General features: G+C 38.6%; 1 protein-coding gene across 2 annotated transcripts in view; it reads right to left on the bottom strand.

Moving 5' to 3' along the window:
• Positions 1 to 7,689, bottom strand: part of LOC145487572 (low-density lipoprotein receptor-related protein 4-like) — a 50,494-nt gene extending 42,805 nt beyond the window's left edge. For both annotated transcript variants that reach the window (XM_081466402.1, XM_081466408.1), the window contains exons 1-5: positions 7,410 to 7,689; positions 5,515 to 5,640; positions 3,815 to 4,214; positions 2,573 to 3,003; positions 2,054 to 2,176 (exon numbers count right to left, since the gene is read on the bottom strand). In XM_081466402.1, coding sequence (XP_081322528.1) covers positions 2,054 to 2,176; positions 2,573 to 3,003; positions 3,815 to 4,214; positions 5,515 to 5,640; positions 7,410 to 7,590 — 1,261 coding nt within the window. In that variant the 5' untranslated portion in view covers positions 7,591 to 7,689. The remainder of the gene's footprint in view (positions 1 to 2,053; positions 2,177 to 2,572; positions 3,004 to 3,814; positions 4,215 to 5,514; positions 5,641 to 7,409) is intronic.
• Between the last annotated feature and the right edge of the window lie 8,606 nt (positions 7,690 to 16,295).

Genomic DNA, 16,295 nt, shown 5'->3' with positions numbered 1-16,295 from the left:
TCCACATTGAAAAGGGGGAGAGGGGGGCTTGGCTATCGACAAAAAAATGTTTTTTGAAATTCCGGAAGGACGCTGATAGAAAGCGTTTGTTTTGCTCAAATGTGTCAACACTTTTGTCCATGATTGTAGTCAACAGAAAGTTTTAAACTTTTACTTGCTAGAAAAAGTTAAGAGCACTTGCCGATAAATCACGAAACATTTTGGCAACAAAAACAGCTTTAAAGTTTAGCGGGCCGTACAGTAGAATACGGCACGCTAAATTGACCAATCACAGCGCGCGTACTAACTGAGAGATATAATAATATATCTCAAGTTTTGGCAATAATCGCTGGTATTTTAAAAGTCAGGTAGTATTACTCCGAGTCTCGTGAGGGTAGAGTGGCTAATTGGGCCTAGCATCGTTTGCGGTGAGCAAGTGTTTGACAAAAACCGTTTCGAAAACTGGGCTTATTTGTTTTGCCGGTGCGGACGGAGCGCACAGAGGGCGGACGGGGCGCACACACCTTGAAATATACTCGCTACATATCTTGGAATTAAATTCGCGTTCGTAAACTGTTGTAAGTCAATTAGACTTCCGTATGGCTTTTCTCACGAGCAAGAAAAATCAAATTTGCGATAAGAACCTGCTTATTATGCTATTTTCAGATGTGGCAAGTGACACGCTAATGAATGTCATTGAAAGCTAATGGACCGCGCTTGCAGGAACGTCACTTAGCCTATTAATATACTAACGAAAAACATTTAAAAGAACAAAAACAATATGCGGAACGGGCTCCATGGTCAATTTTAAAATAACTGCAGAAATTCTCGAGCGATCATTGGCTGATTTTCATTGTTAATAAGCGGACAGACACATCAATTTAATGCGACACAACGAGGGAAAGCGGACAATGGATCTTTTCGGCGATACGGCGGCCATTTTGAATTCTATTATTTCAAATAGCTATTATGGGATGCTCAGTTGGCAAATTGTTATGTATTTGACCCCGTAAGCATCCCATAATAGCTATTTGAAACACTATAATTCAAAATGGCCGACAATAGTTTCTTATGCATCTGTCCTGTTCTTGACAGTGAATTTCGTCATAACATTGTCAAAGCAGTCTACGGATCCACTCAGCTATCGCCTCGTGGATCCACAGCAACTTTGACAAATCATTAGTACTATCAATAACAGGCAATTTATTAATTTTAGTTACTAATTTATTATGTAATGTATGAAAGGCGTTATGTTCTATTATACCTCATCGTACCTTTCTGGTACTATTCGGCGCATATCAGGCGAGTTTGGTTGAGCCATGCCGATTCATTGTGAGACCAAACGAGCCTGATATCAGTAATATTCCACTGAACCCCAAGAAAAGGTACCATTAATATTTACCGTACCAAGTTTTGGCCGTAAACTTAGCTTTATCGCTTCAATGACCTGATATCACACGAAATCAGGACGGTACAATAGGCTTCTGTTATGCTTTGCAATGTGTTGTGTTAGGTTAGGTTGTAATATTTCGTTTCGTGGGTGTGGAATAGGTTATTTCACATAAAATAGAAAATGTTATCTGGATAAACGCAAGTATAAAGTGGAGATTGACAATGTCCGGGTATGAAGTGTACTGAACGATCATATGCCTTGCATGCGGCTGGTGAGTCTGAAATTTGAATTGACCAATCAGGATTCAGCAGGCGAGAAAAGCCGTACAGTCCAGACGTCAATGTATGTTAACAAGAAAGGGCGACTTCAGGCAACTATTCTCGTTGGAAACGGTGTTAGAGACAGCGTTGAATATTTACGAAAAAATTCCAAAGACCGTATCAGATTGTTCGAAGTGAAAAATATAAAACGTTTTGTGGCTTCAACCTTTTAAGTTGGCGCCAAAAATGTGTCCCTACGTCCGGCAACGTGCTCATCACCTGCGGAGGGTCGCAACGTAGGTTAATAGTTGTGCTATTTTGAACATAAAATGTCGTTTCATGTCAAACCCAGAATTCTCCAGATAAGTATGTGGGTTATTCCCCGGTTAAATTATATATACTTAATTTCCTTTAATATTACCGTCGCAAGTTTGTCCATCATCTCGAAGATCGAGACCATCTGAGCATGAACACTTTCTTCCAAAAGGCGTCAGCAGACAAAGCTGACTACATCCCCCATTGTTATGATTGCATTGGTCTGTGACTGAAAAAAAAAATATGAAAGATCATAAATTTTGCATGCTTTCTATCTAGTGTGAGCGTTCTAGAGTATCCGGTTTTTTCGGCTCTCATTTTGCGCGCCGAGAAAAGACTGCGGAAGAAGCGCTGAAAAAAACCAGTGCTCTCGCGCGGTAGTCTTGCGTAAGGATGACATAATATTGTGACATTAAGAAAGTCTTCTTTCAATCCATTGTACCTTTGCTCAAAGTTCTTTTACGTTGTGGTCATTCTTTAGACTTACTGATGCATTGGTAAGTAACAAAAATGTACCTCACGTCAGCCTTTCGCAAGCCAACTGATATGGCGATAGTGTTAGAGATATTCAAGAAGCCGAGCTTTACTGGTATTTATCAATTGTCAGTCTCAAATTGAAAAATACCTGGAATGAGGTCAATCTCTTTGTCATAGGCGCGAATTAACATAGGTCGAGATTGGGAAGAGTGGACTTTTTCTACGTTAAACCCCGTATTTCGATCCACTCGGTACACTCCATAATAAGACCAGTCAGTCCAGAAAAGATGATTCTCATGAAGCGCCAGCCCAAACGGATAACTTAGATAAGCTTCCTGATGAGAGGAGATTATTTCTCTTCTTTTGTTTGAAGAAAACTCATACACTTCAAGTTTATCATTATAAAAATCTCCCCAATAAAGCCAGTTCTTTGTTACATCCAGTGCAAGGCCACTAAGAAAAGAGAATCTGTAGTCAGTTCCGAATTGAACAACCACTGTTCTGTTGCCACCATCCATGTCCGCTTTTTCTATTTTCGAATTGTAGTTCCGAGAGATCCAGTCAGTCCAATACATGAATCTGAATTTTAAAAAAATGTATAGTATATTAACTACACAAAGCAAAACTATCAAAACCACTTTGCCAAATGGCGAAAAGCCTTGTTAAAAACCAATATATGATTTTGTCTTTTCAAAGAACCTTGTCACCTACACAGTGACGGAATCATAACAGTACCAACCAAATGACAACCAAATCTCAAAAGTGTAAAGTTATGCCGAGAAATCCCATTATTTTCTGTCAAAAACTACCTGTTATAAACAACCTATTTAATTTGTAGAGTTTCAGTGGTTTCTAGTCTTTACGTAGTAAAAGTACATCATTATTGACGAGAAAAAATCGTGGCAAAGGCGAATTCAGTGGAACCCCTTAATACGGACACCAAGGGGACATGCCAAAGTGTCCGAATTATTAGGGTGTCCATATTAAGCGGGCTCTCAGATCTAAAGTCAAGGACTCGTATTTTATCGATGAAAAGACTAAGGCAGATATTTTTACGGCAACAAAATGTTTAAATTATACTTAAGCCTTAATAAGTTTAAAATACGGAAACCTGTTTTATGTTTATTAAAACAACCGAACTCAACATATGCATCACAAGTTGCCTATTTTCATTTTTAAAATGACTCGCTTAGCAAAACAGATACCGCGCTGTAATTGGTTACCCTTAAGAAGAGTGTCAAATATAATTAGAATTTCAGTGATCTACTCACTTCTAATGTAATATAAACTTGTTGGCGATTTTTTTTCGCGTGAGGATCGATAGCTTATTCAGAATATTTTGCTTCCTCACAGACTAACAACATTGAATCAGATTATAGAACTTTCATACCCTCTCGTAACGTCCAGGACAATATCTTTTGGACTTTGCAAGTTTTCTCTAACAAGGACGCTTCGATATAGTCCATTCAAGGATGCAACCTCAATCAGTCGTTCACTGCTGTCCGTCCAGTATATGTTTTGGCCAAATGAGTCGACAGCAAGTCCATAAGGTGTCTCGAGTCGAGCTGAGACTATGGTTTCCAGATTGGATCCGTTCAGAAACGCGCGGGAGATTGTGTCCAGATCCGTGTCTGTCCAGTAGACTTTTCGGTCAATAAAGTTGTAGTCCAGGGCTGTGGGACTTGAGATATTTTCCTTAGTAATAGGAATTCTAAAAGGAGTTGTGCTATAATTCAATGGCAGCTGCTTCAGGCTGCGTCCCTCGGCAAAGAGAAGAAATTTTGAGAAATCTGAAATTGAAGTAAGGCCCGGTTTAAACGTCGCATTTTACATGCACCGAATCTAATTGCTGTATTAACTACATGTAAAATGCGACGTTTTAATCAATTAAGTGCGACCTATTTCAATTGAATGCAAGTTCAGTCGAATATTCGACTGATCCAGTCGAATATACGACTGAAGTTCGACAGTTGATTTAAACGCCGCATTTTACATGGGCCGAATCTAATTCATAAATTATGTTAAATTATATTTTACCCATAACTCCAAAGTTTTGTGCTGCATGACATGCGCACAACAAGCTGAAGGGAATTTTTGGCGACAGATGTAGCAGGAGATGTATCATGTAGAAGGAAGGCGGTTGCAGACACCAGTATGTGGGGTTCTTGCTTCGCTCCGATCGTGTAATGTAGTTATGCAACACCAATTAAACTTAAGTTTAGGCCTTCAAGCAAAAACCGCTCTGTGTTACATGACATGCGGAGCAGGAAAGTAATATGGCGACTGTTGAGTATGATAGTGTGTGCGGTGGTTCTTACTTCTCTTTAGCAAAGTTATGTAGAAGATGGAGAGCGAGGTCTATGAACTTGAATTTGAACAGGAGGGTGAAATGAAAACCAGAGTTTAAGAGGTAATGCACTGCCATGTGCATTATAAATCGCTCCATTCTGTTTGCTCGGATGGTGGTTTAAAGGTATCAATGATCTTAACGCAAAATGTGCTCCTTATCATTGTCAGCCGCATTGGTGGGAAACTTGGAGCGGAGTCAGCTGGGAATGAACACGTCGCTCGCGATCAGCAATTTTACTCGGCAAAAAAATGCGACGTTTAAATCAAATCAGCCGAACTTATTCATTCGAGTCGACTAAAATTAGTATTTGATTCAGCGCATGTAAAATGCGACGTTTAAACCGGGCCTAAGTGATTAATGATAGCAAATAAAATCTAATAATGCATTGACGTGGCTTTAAGGATACTGGTGGAAATAGATTTAGAGATGAAGGAAATGGTGTCCTTTCAAAAATGGATACGGATGACTGTGATATAGCAAGAGCTAAAGCCTTCATTTTTCACTTTTCCTTAGCGTAAATCCCGGAGGGGAGGGGGGGGGGTAGTCCCTTGTATGGAAAATGTATTCAGCACTGTTGTGCTAATTGGGGGCACTGTGAATAAATAAAAAAATAATGCAAATAGAAAGGGATCCATGTCGAGGATATGAAATATATGGAGCAGCGTATTCGTCACGTCTAAAGAAAAGCAAAGTTTAAATTAAAGGCGAATGATAAATTGATGAAAACAAAACGTTTTTACCTGTTTGACAGTTTTTTCCATCCGATAACAATAGCAAACCATCCGGACAGGCACACGAAAATCCATCAGGCGTCAAAAGACATAAGTGACTGCAGCCTCCATTGTTTACTTTGCATTGCTGGTTTCCTAAAATGTAACTGAACTTTATGACTCGATGAAGGTTAGATCACATTACGTGATAGAGAGTTTGATATAACATATGAAGAAACATCATTAACAATTAGTCAAAAATAGCCAAAACTAACGAAAGAAAACAATGGAATTAGTGTCTAATAGTATGTAACTGTTTACTAACTATTTCACGGGAATGGTAAAATCACTGTACTGAATACGGGTTATGGATCAAATTACGTGGCAATTGAAGCATTTTTAAGCGTTCCTTCAAATCTTTAAAAGGTCCGTAAGAATAGCAGCAACAATAGCTTTGTTTCTTTTAGTAATAGCTATATGATAGTCCTACAATTTATAATTTATTGTAAGCTGGCTTGTCTTACAAGGTCATGCCTATCGCCTGTAACTGCGAAAGCGTTAAAGCAAAAAAAAAAAAAACCCTTGTAGAGGCCTTACCCTTTCAGCTAAATTTTTTGATGGGTTTGTCTAAGTTTGAATCTGCTGGAAAAATCTTGCGATCCAAGATGGCGGGCTGTTCTAAAATGATCATTTCCTACTTCTCTTTCCATATTTCTATATTTCTAATATTTTTGGATGTGCTATAAATTCCTTCAAGTTTCATTTTCATAGCCTCAACACTTAAGAGCTACGGGAGGGGGACCTCAAAAGCACCACCCCCGGTACCAGAAAAATCCCGTTCTGAATAGCGTTAAGCCTATTTGAGATAGAATCCTACACCTATCATGATCCTACCAGAAGGAATCTTACGTTTTCACGTTGTTATCTCACTTATAAGTCGAATATGGGAATGTTGAGCATTTAAAGAAAACCTGAGCACTGTAATATAATATTGTCAATACCCACGATCTTTTGAGCCATTTTTTGACTCACGAAATTACCTTCAAAATGTACGAGACCTCATAATAATGGTGTTCTAAAGAGAAGGAGAATCCTAAAGGCAATTAGAAATGGAAACGCTACAAGGGTGTTTAAAGGGACACTACGACGGTCATTATTATTATTATTATTATTATTATTATTATTATTATTATTATTATTATTATTTTTGACTGGGATTATTACGGATTGTAACTGACAACCGTCAAAAATTTAGGCTTTGGTAATTTTGAACTCAATGCCGAACCATCAAACTACTGTTTGTGCGTCTGGGATCAAAGTGGTCGATAACCTAAAATTACTGAAGCATTACCAGAAAATTGACCATTTTAAGTTGAAGTTCAATGATTTGTAGCCAAAAACAATAGAAGAAGTGGTCAAGGATCGAGTTCAAAGGAGTTTACTTAAGAATAACCCGAAAGGGCTAATTGTGATCATGTGACACCAGATTATAGACAACAAAAATAAGGATTGAAAATTTTAGCAACTGGAGGATAGAAATTATAGATAATATTGTTGAACCTTCTGTAAGGGACCAAAAAAACGTTGGGCCCACCAGAGGTAGGACCACAGGGCTTAAAGATCACTGCTTGAAGCTGCTTAAGAAGCTTCATATATACACAAATGCATTAGTAAACCCAGAAACTCTTTGGTCATCGTTCATGAAACTCTTTGTTCAAACACAAAATTTCTTCGTTCATGCAGCGTCACAATGAACCAATACATAGTCACTTGCAAAAACGTGCAAACAAGGTTGTAACGCATCGTCTTGCCCAATTAATCTGAGGTCAGATCACATGAAGTTATCCCTCAGAAGAGGTAACAAACAACAGAAAATGTCATGTCATCAGGCTTAAATAATGTAAGTGGAGGTCGATTTGCATTACCTGCGTAAGATGGTAGTCGTGACTGGTCAATTAAGGCGATGCCAAAAGGCTGGTTGGATTTCAAACTGACAAGTCCTCCTATGTAATCTGCTGAAGTCCAATTGAGCCTCTCAATACCGTCAGTATTCCAGTCGCTCCAGTAAAGCGTGTCGCTATAGACTGTGAAGTCAAAGGGATTCATGTTTTGTGAAGGGTGAATGTCCCCAGAGAGCAATTGCCTATTCTGCCCATTTAAGTCAGTGGAATCAATCACATCATCGTAGGAGTCAATCCAGTAGACGCGATCTTCAGTATAGTCCTCGAAGACCGCATTTGGCCAGTACTGCGAAGAACTGCTCAGATCAACTAGTGTAGTTCGATTTACACCAGCTAGACTTGCCCGTTCGATTCGTTATTTGATTAGTCAAGAGATTGTTTTTCCCAATAAAAACAAAGAGTGAAAATGACTGAATGAATATGATAATGAATAAAACATTCCATTTCACGCTTCCTTGACTAAAGAGAAAAATGCTTTCAGAGCTATCAAGTAAACTGAGACAGTTGAGCACTGAATTTACAATTTAAGTTCTTTTCTTTAACAAACCAGCATCGAAAAGTTGTCCTGCAAAAACTAATATCTTGTCTCTCTGGGTGATGCAGAAACGTAGACTTTGTTTGCATACTAGCAAGCATGACTCTCCTATCGTTATTGATTCAGTGACTGGCAAGTGATAACAGAAAATGATACAATAGTCAGCAGGAAGCTTATCAAAGTGCAGTAGCTAAAACTGCTCTAGGGGGAAACTATTATTTTACCCTTTTACAGGGCGACAGAATATATCTCCTTCACAGGAACGATTGTGTTTATCGCAACCCAACACAAAGACTGTGACCCTTCTAAACCACAAGCTGTGTAAGGTATTTTGGGAATGTTCATTATTATGTAAACAAAAGAACAAATTCAGGATGGAACGAATTTCAATCACACAGTTTAGGAGCAGGCTTGAAACTAGTTTGCGAAAAAGAATGATATACTAACATGCAACGTCCAATCAGCTGTCAGCTCCAAGTACCTACTAGCAATTATTCTATGACAAAGCTGTAGTGTGTTGTCGAAGAAGTTTATTCTGCTTGTTCATGCAAAAACAAAATTTGCATAACGTGCTAGCCTACTTAAATATGCGTACACAAAATGTAATATACAATAATTCTCCTCCGCTGTCGCTAAATGACCGGCAGCCGGTCAAGGTTTTAAAATCACTAAATGACCGGCAGTCTGATATTTTCCTCAAATTTTAAGGAATCGAAGGGACCCATCCAATTGAAACTATCATATGACGATTAAGAACTGCCAAGCGATCCAGAAGAGCTGTATAGTCTAACGCTTGATTTACGCTCGGCTCAGAGAGCGAGACCATGGTTTGGGATACTTGAGATTTTTTTGACCGACTGCCGGTCACGGTTTTCAAATCACTAAATGAGGGGCAGACTGATATTTTTCTCAAATTTAAGGAATCGACGGAACCCATCCCACTGACCCGAGCGACCTAGAAGAGTTGTGTAAATCGCAAGTCTAATAAACGCTTGGTTTACGCTAGGCTCAGAGAGCGAAACCTTGGTTTGTGACACTTAGGTTTTTTTTAGGTCGTCTGCCGGTCACGGTTTTCAAATGACTAAATGACCGGCAGTCCGAGTCTAATTAAGGGAATCGAGCGAACCGATCATGTACAAGCTATCTTACAATATGTCGACTGAGAAGTTTCAAGCGACCCAAAATTTTTTTCTATATTAGAAGTATGAGAATGGATGGGTTCCTTCGATTCCTTAAATTTGAGAAAAATATCAGACTGCCGGTCATTTAGTGAGTTGGAAACCGTGACGGCAGTCGATCAAAAAAAAAAAAAAATGAAGTGTCACAAATCATGGTCTCGCTCTCTGACCCGAGTCTAAACCAAGCGTTAACCTTGCGATGTATACAGCTCTTCTGGATCGCTTGGCAGTTCTTAATCGACCTATGATAGTTTGAATTGGATGGGTTCCTTCGATTTCTTAAAATTTGAGAAAAAGTTCAGACTACCGGTCATTTAGTGATTTTAAAACTTTGACCGGCTGCCGGTCATTTAGCCGCAGCGATAATTCTCACGTGCCAGTATGAGGTGATTGAATATGAGGTGATAAATAATCCATGACATTAATGGCAGGTGAGACGAGTAACGTCCATTTGATTAAAATCTTTGTTATCATTCGCAGAAGAAGTAATTGTCTCATGAGATACTTTAGAAACTTATTTCATTATTACTTGATTTAGTTTTAATATCAGGAAAAATTAAATATCAGACTAGGAAATTCATGCCGAAGTGCTCTACCGAGGCATCATTTAAGACTTTTCTGTCTGTTTTTATAAGGTGACCATCAAATACTTCTTCTGAGATAAAATACGATGAGTAATCAAGTGCATATGAGTAAATAAGTCAATTCTTTAAAAGCTTAAAAATTTATGGTCACGGACTAAAAACTTTAAAAATGGATGTTTCAGTTAAAATACGGTAACCTTCACCAGCAATAAACAGTGCGTATTGTGTAAATCAGATGCTTTTAAGAAAACCGAGAACATCACTATGGATTAGCTATTCAACTCACGAAAAGAGCGATACGCTTGTCAGAAAAACAATCTTTGTGACCGCTGAAAATTTTACATCATTGAGATCGAAATCTTGACGGTTTTACGTATAGACCGTATGGTAGGTTGGAAAACCAGGAATTCGGAATTCGGAATTCGGAATTCGGAATTCGGAATTCGGAATTCGGAATTCGGAATTCGGAATTCGGAATCCGGAATTCGGAATTCGGAATTTTATTTAAAAAAATAAAAAATAAATTAAAAAAATAAATTAAAAAAAAAAAAATAAATAAATAATAATAATAATAATAATAGTAATAATAATAATAATAATAATAATAAATAATAATAAATAAATGTAAAGAAAAAATAAATTATTAATTTAAAGTTATAATAAAACCTAGAATCTGAACTCTGGACTCTTGCGGCTTGACAATCAGACGGTTGCAGTTGAGTCACGATATGTGGTCACGCAATACCTTACTTTTAAATTATAAAAAAATATACAGAAAACAAGAAAAAACCTTAACAAGAAACACCCTCACATTCCCTGTACTTTGTTCTTTGTTTCTGAGTAAAAGGTGTGTCACACAAGAGATTTGAAGCTTTGTTAAAGAAGTTATGAATTTGGACGAGAAGGCATAGTGATTGGAATTCGGAACATTGGCTTTTTTTAAAAAAGGTTTAATTGTTCTTTCTTTGCATGATAGTATATTGTACATTGAGTTTTCTTGTCTTCAATTATTCCTAGCGGCCTATATTAGTAACGCAACCCTAAATAGTTAAGCTGGCTGTCACGTTATTGAAATATCGTTTCTCCGAATCTCTCCCATAGCTCTTGTGCCATGGCATTAGAAATAATAAGTCCTCCCTCCATCCTGCTTAACAAAGATGTTAAGTGAGATATTGTGAAGTCGTGGTTACGGTTCTTCAGACAGGGCAAGTTTATGTGGTAGTAGTGGTTTTGAACTCTTGACATTCTCCAGCACTTTGATCCATCTTCATAAACAAATGGATACCAGTCACTCTCTTTCCGCCCAATTACGGCAACAGAGTCGATAGTGTTTTCCGGTAAATCCTTACGAAAGAAACCCTCACACCCTTTACAGCGCGCAATGTTTCCTTTGAGTTTTGTTAAAAAGTATGGGTTGTGACTGGGTGGAATGGGAGGTTTTGGTGGTAGTGGAAAACCTGGAGGTACAGCGACATGTGGATTAACGGATGCGGTTTGAATAGGTAGTGAATTTAAATATGGATAAGTGGGTGGCGGATATCTGCAAGATTGAGTAAGCCCAGAATGTTGTACGGGGGGAGCTGTAGGAACCGATAAAGAGGGTCGTATGGGTGGATGTAACGAGGCCGATGATAACGAGACGCTGCACGATGGTCCTTGGTCGGCTGTGATTTGTATTTGAGGAAGATGAGGTGTGCTTGATACAGACAGGGAACTTGGCGGCAAAGAAGAGCTATATATTTGAACGTCAGTTTTTGCTTGCCTTCGACGTCTTGGGGCGCTCGGTTTCCTTCCGGAAGCTTTTACGTTTACATCTAGCGTGGCAACAGCTGTTAAGTTGTTAGGTATCTTTTGTTTCAGATACCACTTGACAAATTCGTTCAAACTGTTTTGTTTTTCGGCGACACTAACAACATGCGCGCAAATCTTTTTAGGTTTGAAGTTTTTGCACGTGCAAGTTATTTTCCCATTGCTGGAAACTTGAACAAAGTTTGGCGCGTCACCAAATTCTGATAACACCGAGAATGCTTTTAAAGAATTATCTCTAGATGGGGCTGGAAGAATGGTATCCTCTCGTGAAAGAAGTCGCCCAGCTTTCTCCCATATGTGAATTGCAATGTGGCGATCAAGTTGATCTTGCACTGAAGACGCGGGCAAGGAAAGATCGTTTTTAGTTGGTAAGTGTACTACTGTACTAGATCGTGCAGAAAACATGCGACCCTGGCTCTGATTATCTCTTGGCTCATACATGTCCTCAATCGACAGGGCATAAATGTTGGCTACCTTCTTTTTTCTCTGCGCTTCGCTCATTCCAAACCAGTCTTCCTTTGAGATTTCTAAATGTTTAAATGACTCTCTGAACTCATATTGCCCGGACCCGCCAAATACACCTAAAATAAACTCTGTCTCTTGATCGTCTTCGATGAGTTCCTTCATTACTTTGGCAAAAGTTGTTTCCCCTAATTCTTTGCCGCGTGTTTTATGTCGCAATCGACGATTTGTGTTTTCCGAATCATTCGTATAAAACTTTTCAGGAGGTAAACCAAGGCCAGCTCTAGTTCTGACACTAGCGATCATGCAGCTTTTCATCAAGTCAGATCTTTCTAGCATCCATAGATGGAATTGTGATGTTTCACTCTTCTCCCTTCGTGCTCATGGCTCAGAGAGAGAAGCAAGAATTCCGTCAAATTCTTCTTCACTTGTCGCGTCTAGAAGACCTTTCTCATAGACAATGCCTTCTTGTTTGCCAAAGATTTCTGCAAAGTACTGATGATGATCGGGTAAACCGAGTGAAACTAGCTTGGACTCCACGTTTTTTCGGAGGTGGAGGAAACATCGAAGATGAATAGCTTGTGGAAAATTCTCGGATAGGGCTTCAGCGAGAGCAGTCTCCCCATCTGTGCCAAAAGCTATTTTTTTTATTTATTTATTATTATTTTTTTTAATTTATTTTTTTATTTTTTTTAATAAAAAGACAGTCACGCGCCTTACGCACGCCCTCATTTAACTCACAAAGTAACCAGCCCTCCACAAGTTTGGTCGCTTTTTTACGCACCCTTACTTCCTTTAGATAAAGTTGTAACGTTCCCATCATCCGAATGCGATTTCAAAATTAAAAAGAATTGAATAAAACAATTATTCCACTCGCCCTTGTGGATACGAGATGGTTATATCAAACTCGGCACTACGCTCCTCCTTTGCTATTTATCTGACCTTCAGTATCCAACGCTAGCTCGTGGAATATTTGTTATTTGACAGCTCTATGTCTCTCTGAAGATTAAGAGAAAATCTTATTTAAGAAGTATTTTTGGCGGTAGGTTGGAAAACCAGGAATTCGGAATTCGGAATTCGGAATTCGGAATTCGGAATCCGGAATTCGGAATTCGGAATTTTATTTAAAAAAATAAAAAAATTAATTAAAGAAAAAAATAAAAAATAAATAAAAAAATAGCTTTTGGCACAGATGGGGAGACTGCTCTCGCTGAAGCCCTATCCGAGAATTTTCCACAAGCTATTCATCTTCGATGTTTCCTCCACCTCCGAAAAAACGTGGAGTCCAAGCTAGTTTCACTCGGTTTACCCGATCATCATCAGTACTTTGCAGAAATCTTTGGCAAACAAGAAGGCATTGTCTATGAGAAAGGTCTTCTAGACGCGACAAGTGAAGAAGAATTTGACGGAATTCTTGCTTCTCTCTCTGAGCCATGAGCACGAAGGGAGAAGAGTGAAACATCACAATTCCATCTATGGATGCTAGAAAGATCTGACTTGATGAAAAGCTGCATGATCGCTAGTGTCAGAACTAGAGCTGGCCTTGGTTTACCTCCTGAAAAGTTTTATACGAATGATTCGGAAAACACAAATCGTCGATTGCGACATAAAACACGCGGCAAAGAATTAGGGGAAACAACTTTTGCCAAAGTAATGAAGGAACTCATCGAAGACGATCAAGAGACAGAGTTTATTTTAGGTGTATTTGGCGGGTCCGGGCAATATGAGTTCAGAGAGTCATTTAAACATTTAGAAATCTCAAAGGAAGACTGGTTTGGAATGAGCGAAGCGCAGAGAAAAAAGAAGGTAGCCAACATTTATGCCCTGTCGATTGAGGACATGTATGAGCCAAGAGATAATCAGAGCCAGGGTCGCATGTTTTCTGCACGATCTAGTACAGTAGTACACTTACCAACTAAAAACGATCTTTCCTTGCCCGCGTCTTCAGTGCAAGATCAACTTGATCGCCACATTGCAATTCACATATGGGAGAAAGCTGGGCGACTTCTTTCACGAGAGGATACCATTCTTCCAGCCCCATCTAGAGATAATTCTTTAAAAGCATTCTCGGTGTTATCAGAATTTGGTGACGCGCCAAACTTTGTTCAAGTTTCCAGCAATGGGAAAATAACTTGCACGTGCAAAAACTTCAAACCTAAAAAGATTTGCGCGCATGTTGTTAGTGTCGCCGAAAAACAAAACAGTTTGAACGAATTTGTCAAGTGGTATCTGAAACAAAAGATACCTAACAACTTAACAGCTGTTGCCACGCTAGATGTAAACGTAAAAGCTTCCGGAAGGAAACCGAGCGCCCCAAGACGTCGAAGGCAAGCAAAAACTGACGTTCAAATATATAGCTCTTCTTTGCCGCCAAGTTCCCTGTCTGTATCAAGCACACCTCATCTTCCTCAAATACAAATCACAGCCGACCAAGGACCATCGTGCAGCGTCTCGTTATCATCGGCCTCGTTACATCCACCCATACGACCCTCTTTATCGGTTCCTACAGCTCCCCCCGTACAACATTCTGGGCTTACTCAATCTTGCAGATATCCGCCACCCACTTATCCATATTTAAATTCACTACCTATTCAAACCGCATCCGTTAATCCACATGTCGCTGTACCTCCAGGTTTTCCACTACCACCAAAACCTCCCATTCCACCCAGTCACAACCCATACTTTTTAACAAAACTCAAAGGAAACATTGCGCGCTGTAAAGGGTGTGAGGGTTTCTTTCGTAAGGATTTACCGGAAAACACTATCGACTCTGTTGCCGTAATTGGGCGGAAAGAGAGTGACTGGTATCCATTTGTTTATGAAGATGGATCAAAGTGCTGGAGAATGTCAAGAGTTCAAAACCACTACTACCACATAAACTTGCCCTGTCTGAAGAACCGTAACCACGACTTCACAATATCTCACTTAACATCTTTGTTAAGCAGGATGGAGGGAGGACTTATTATTTCTAATGCCATGGCACAAGAGCTATGGGAGAGATTCGGAGAAACGATATTTCAATAACGTGACAGCCAGCTTAACTATTTAGGGTTGCGTTACTAATATAGGCCGCTAGGAATAATTGAAGACAAGAAAACTCAATGTACAATATACTATCATGCAAAGAAAGAACAATTAAACCTTTTTTAAAAAAAGCCAATGTTCCGAATTCCAATCACTATGCCTTCTCGTCCAAATTCATAACTTCTTTAACAAAGCTTCAAATCTCTTGTGTGACACACCTTTTACTCAGAAACAAAGAACAAAGTACAGGGAATGTGAGGGTGTTTCTTGTTAAGGTTTTTTCTTGTTTTCTGTATATTTTTTTATAATTTAAAAGTAAGGTATTGCGTGACCACATATCGTGACTCAACTGCAACCGTCTGATTGTCAAGCCGCAAGAGTCCAGAGTTCAGATTCTAGGTTTTATTATAACTTTAAATTAATAATTTATTTTTTCTTTACATTTATTTATTATTATTTTTTATTATTATTATTATTATTATTATTATTATTACTATTATTATTATTATTATTATTTATTTATTTTTTTTTTTTTTAATTTATTTTTTTAATTTATTTTTTATTTTTTTAAATAAAATTCCGAATTCCGAATTCCGGATTCCGAATTCCGAATTCCGAATTCCGAATTCCGAATTCCTGGTTTTCCAACCTACCAGACCGTATAGTGCTGCGTCATTAGAGAGTTCATTGACAGCTCTTTTGTGTTGTTTTGTTCTCGATCTAAAGGCCGGAGATCGCTGCCCGAGATAAGGTGTATATTTATCAGCTATAAATAACTCCAGTTGACAGATCTTAACCAGATTTGTTTTTAGGGAACCAACAGTCATATTATAAAATGTTTCCTGGGTAGTATTGACATTGAATGCGTTAGAGTTCTTGCAATTCTTTCTGCGATTCCGTCAATGTGCGACAAAGCGACGTAAAACTCTGCGGACTTAGCGCTGATTTGCAAGTGCTGGTTTGGGCAGGTTCTTCTAAACTGGTCCGAGTTATCATTGTTTTTTAAGTGCATTTTAACTGCTTTGGTTGAAGGTATACTGTTTGCTCCTGTCGAGAATAGTGAAGAGGGGAAGGTGGGGAGGAGGGGGGGAAGAAGTTAAAATGGAAGTAAAAAAACACATTACAGAGATAGTTCGTGTAAATATGAAAGTAACAAAAATGAAGTACGAGAGAAATTTAAGTGACGCATTTACAACAATGTGACAAAGAATAATTCTATGTTATTCAAACTGTATTGTTGTAATTTCTGTTCATATAA

This window comes from Orbicella franksi, chromosome 1, assembly GCF_964199315.1.
Source record: "Orbicella franksi chromosome 1, jaOrbFran1.1, whole genome shotgun sequence".
Lineage (NCBI taxonomy): Eukaryota > Metazoa > Cnidaria > Anthozoa > Scleractinia > Merulinidae > Orbicella > Orbicella franksi.
Note: the sequence above shows the minus strand (reverse complement) of the source record. Positions and strands in the feature narration are given on the sequence as shown.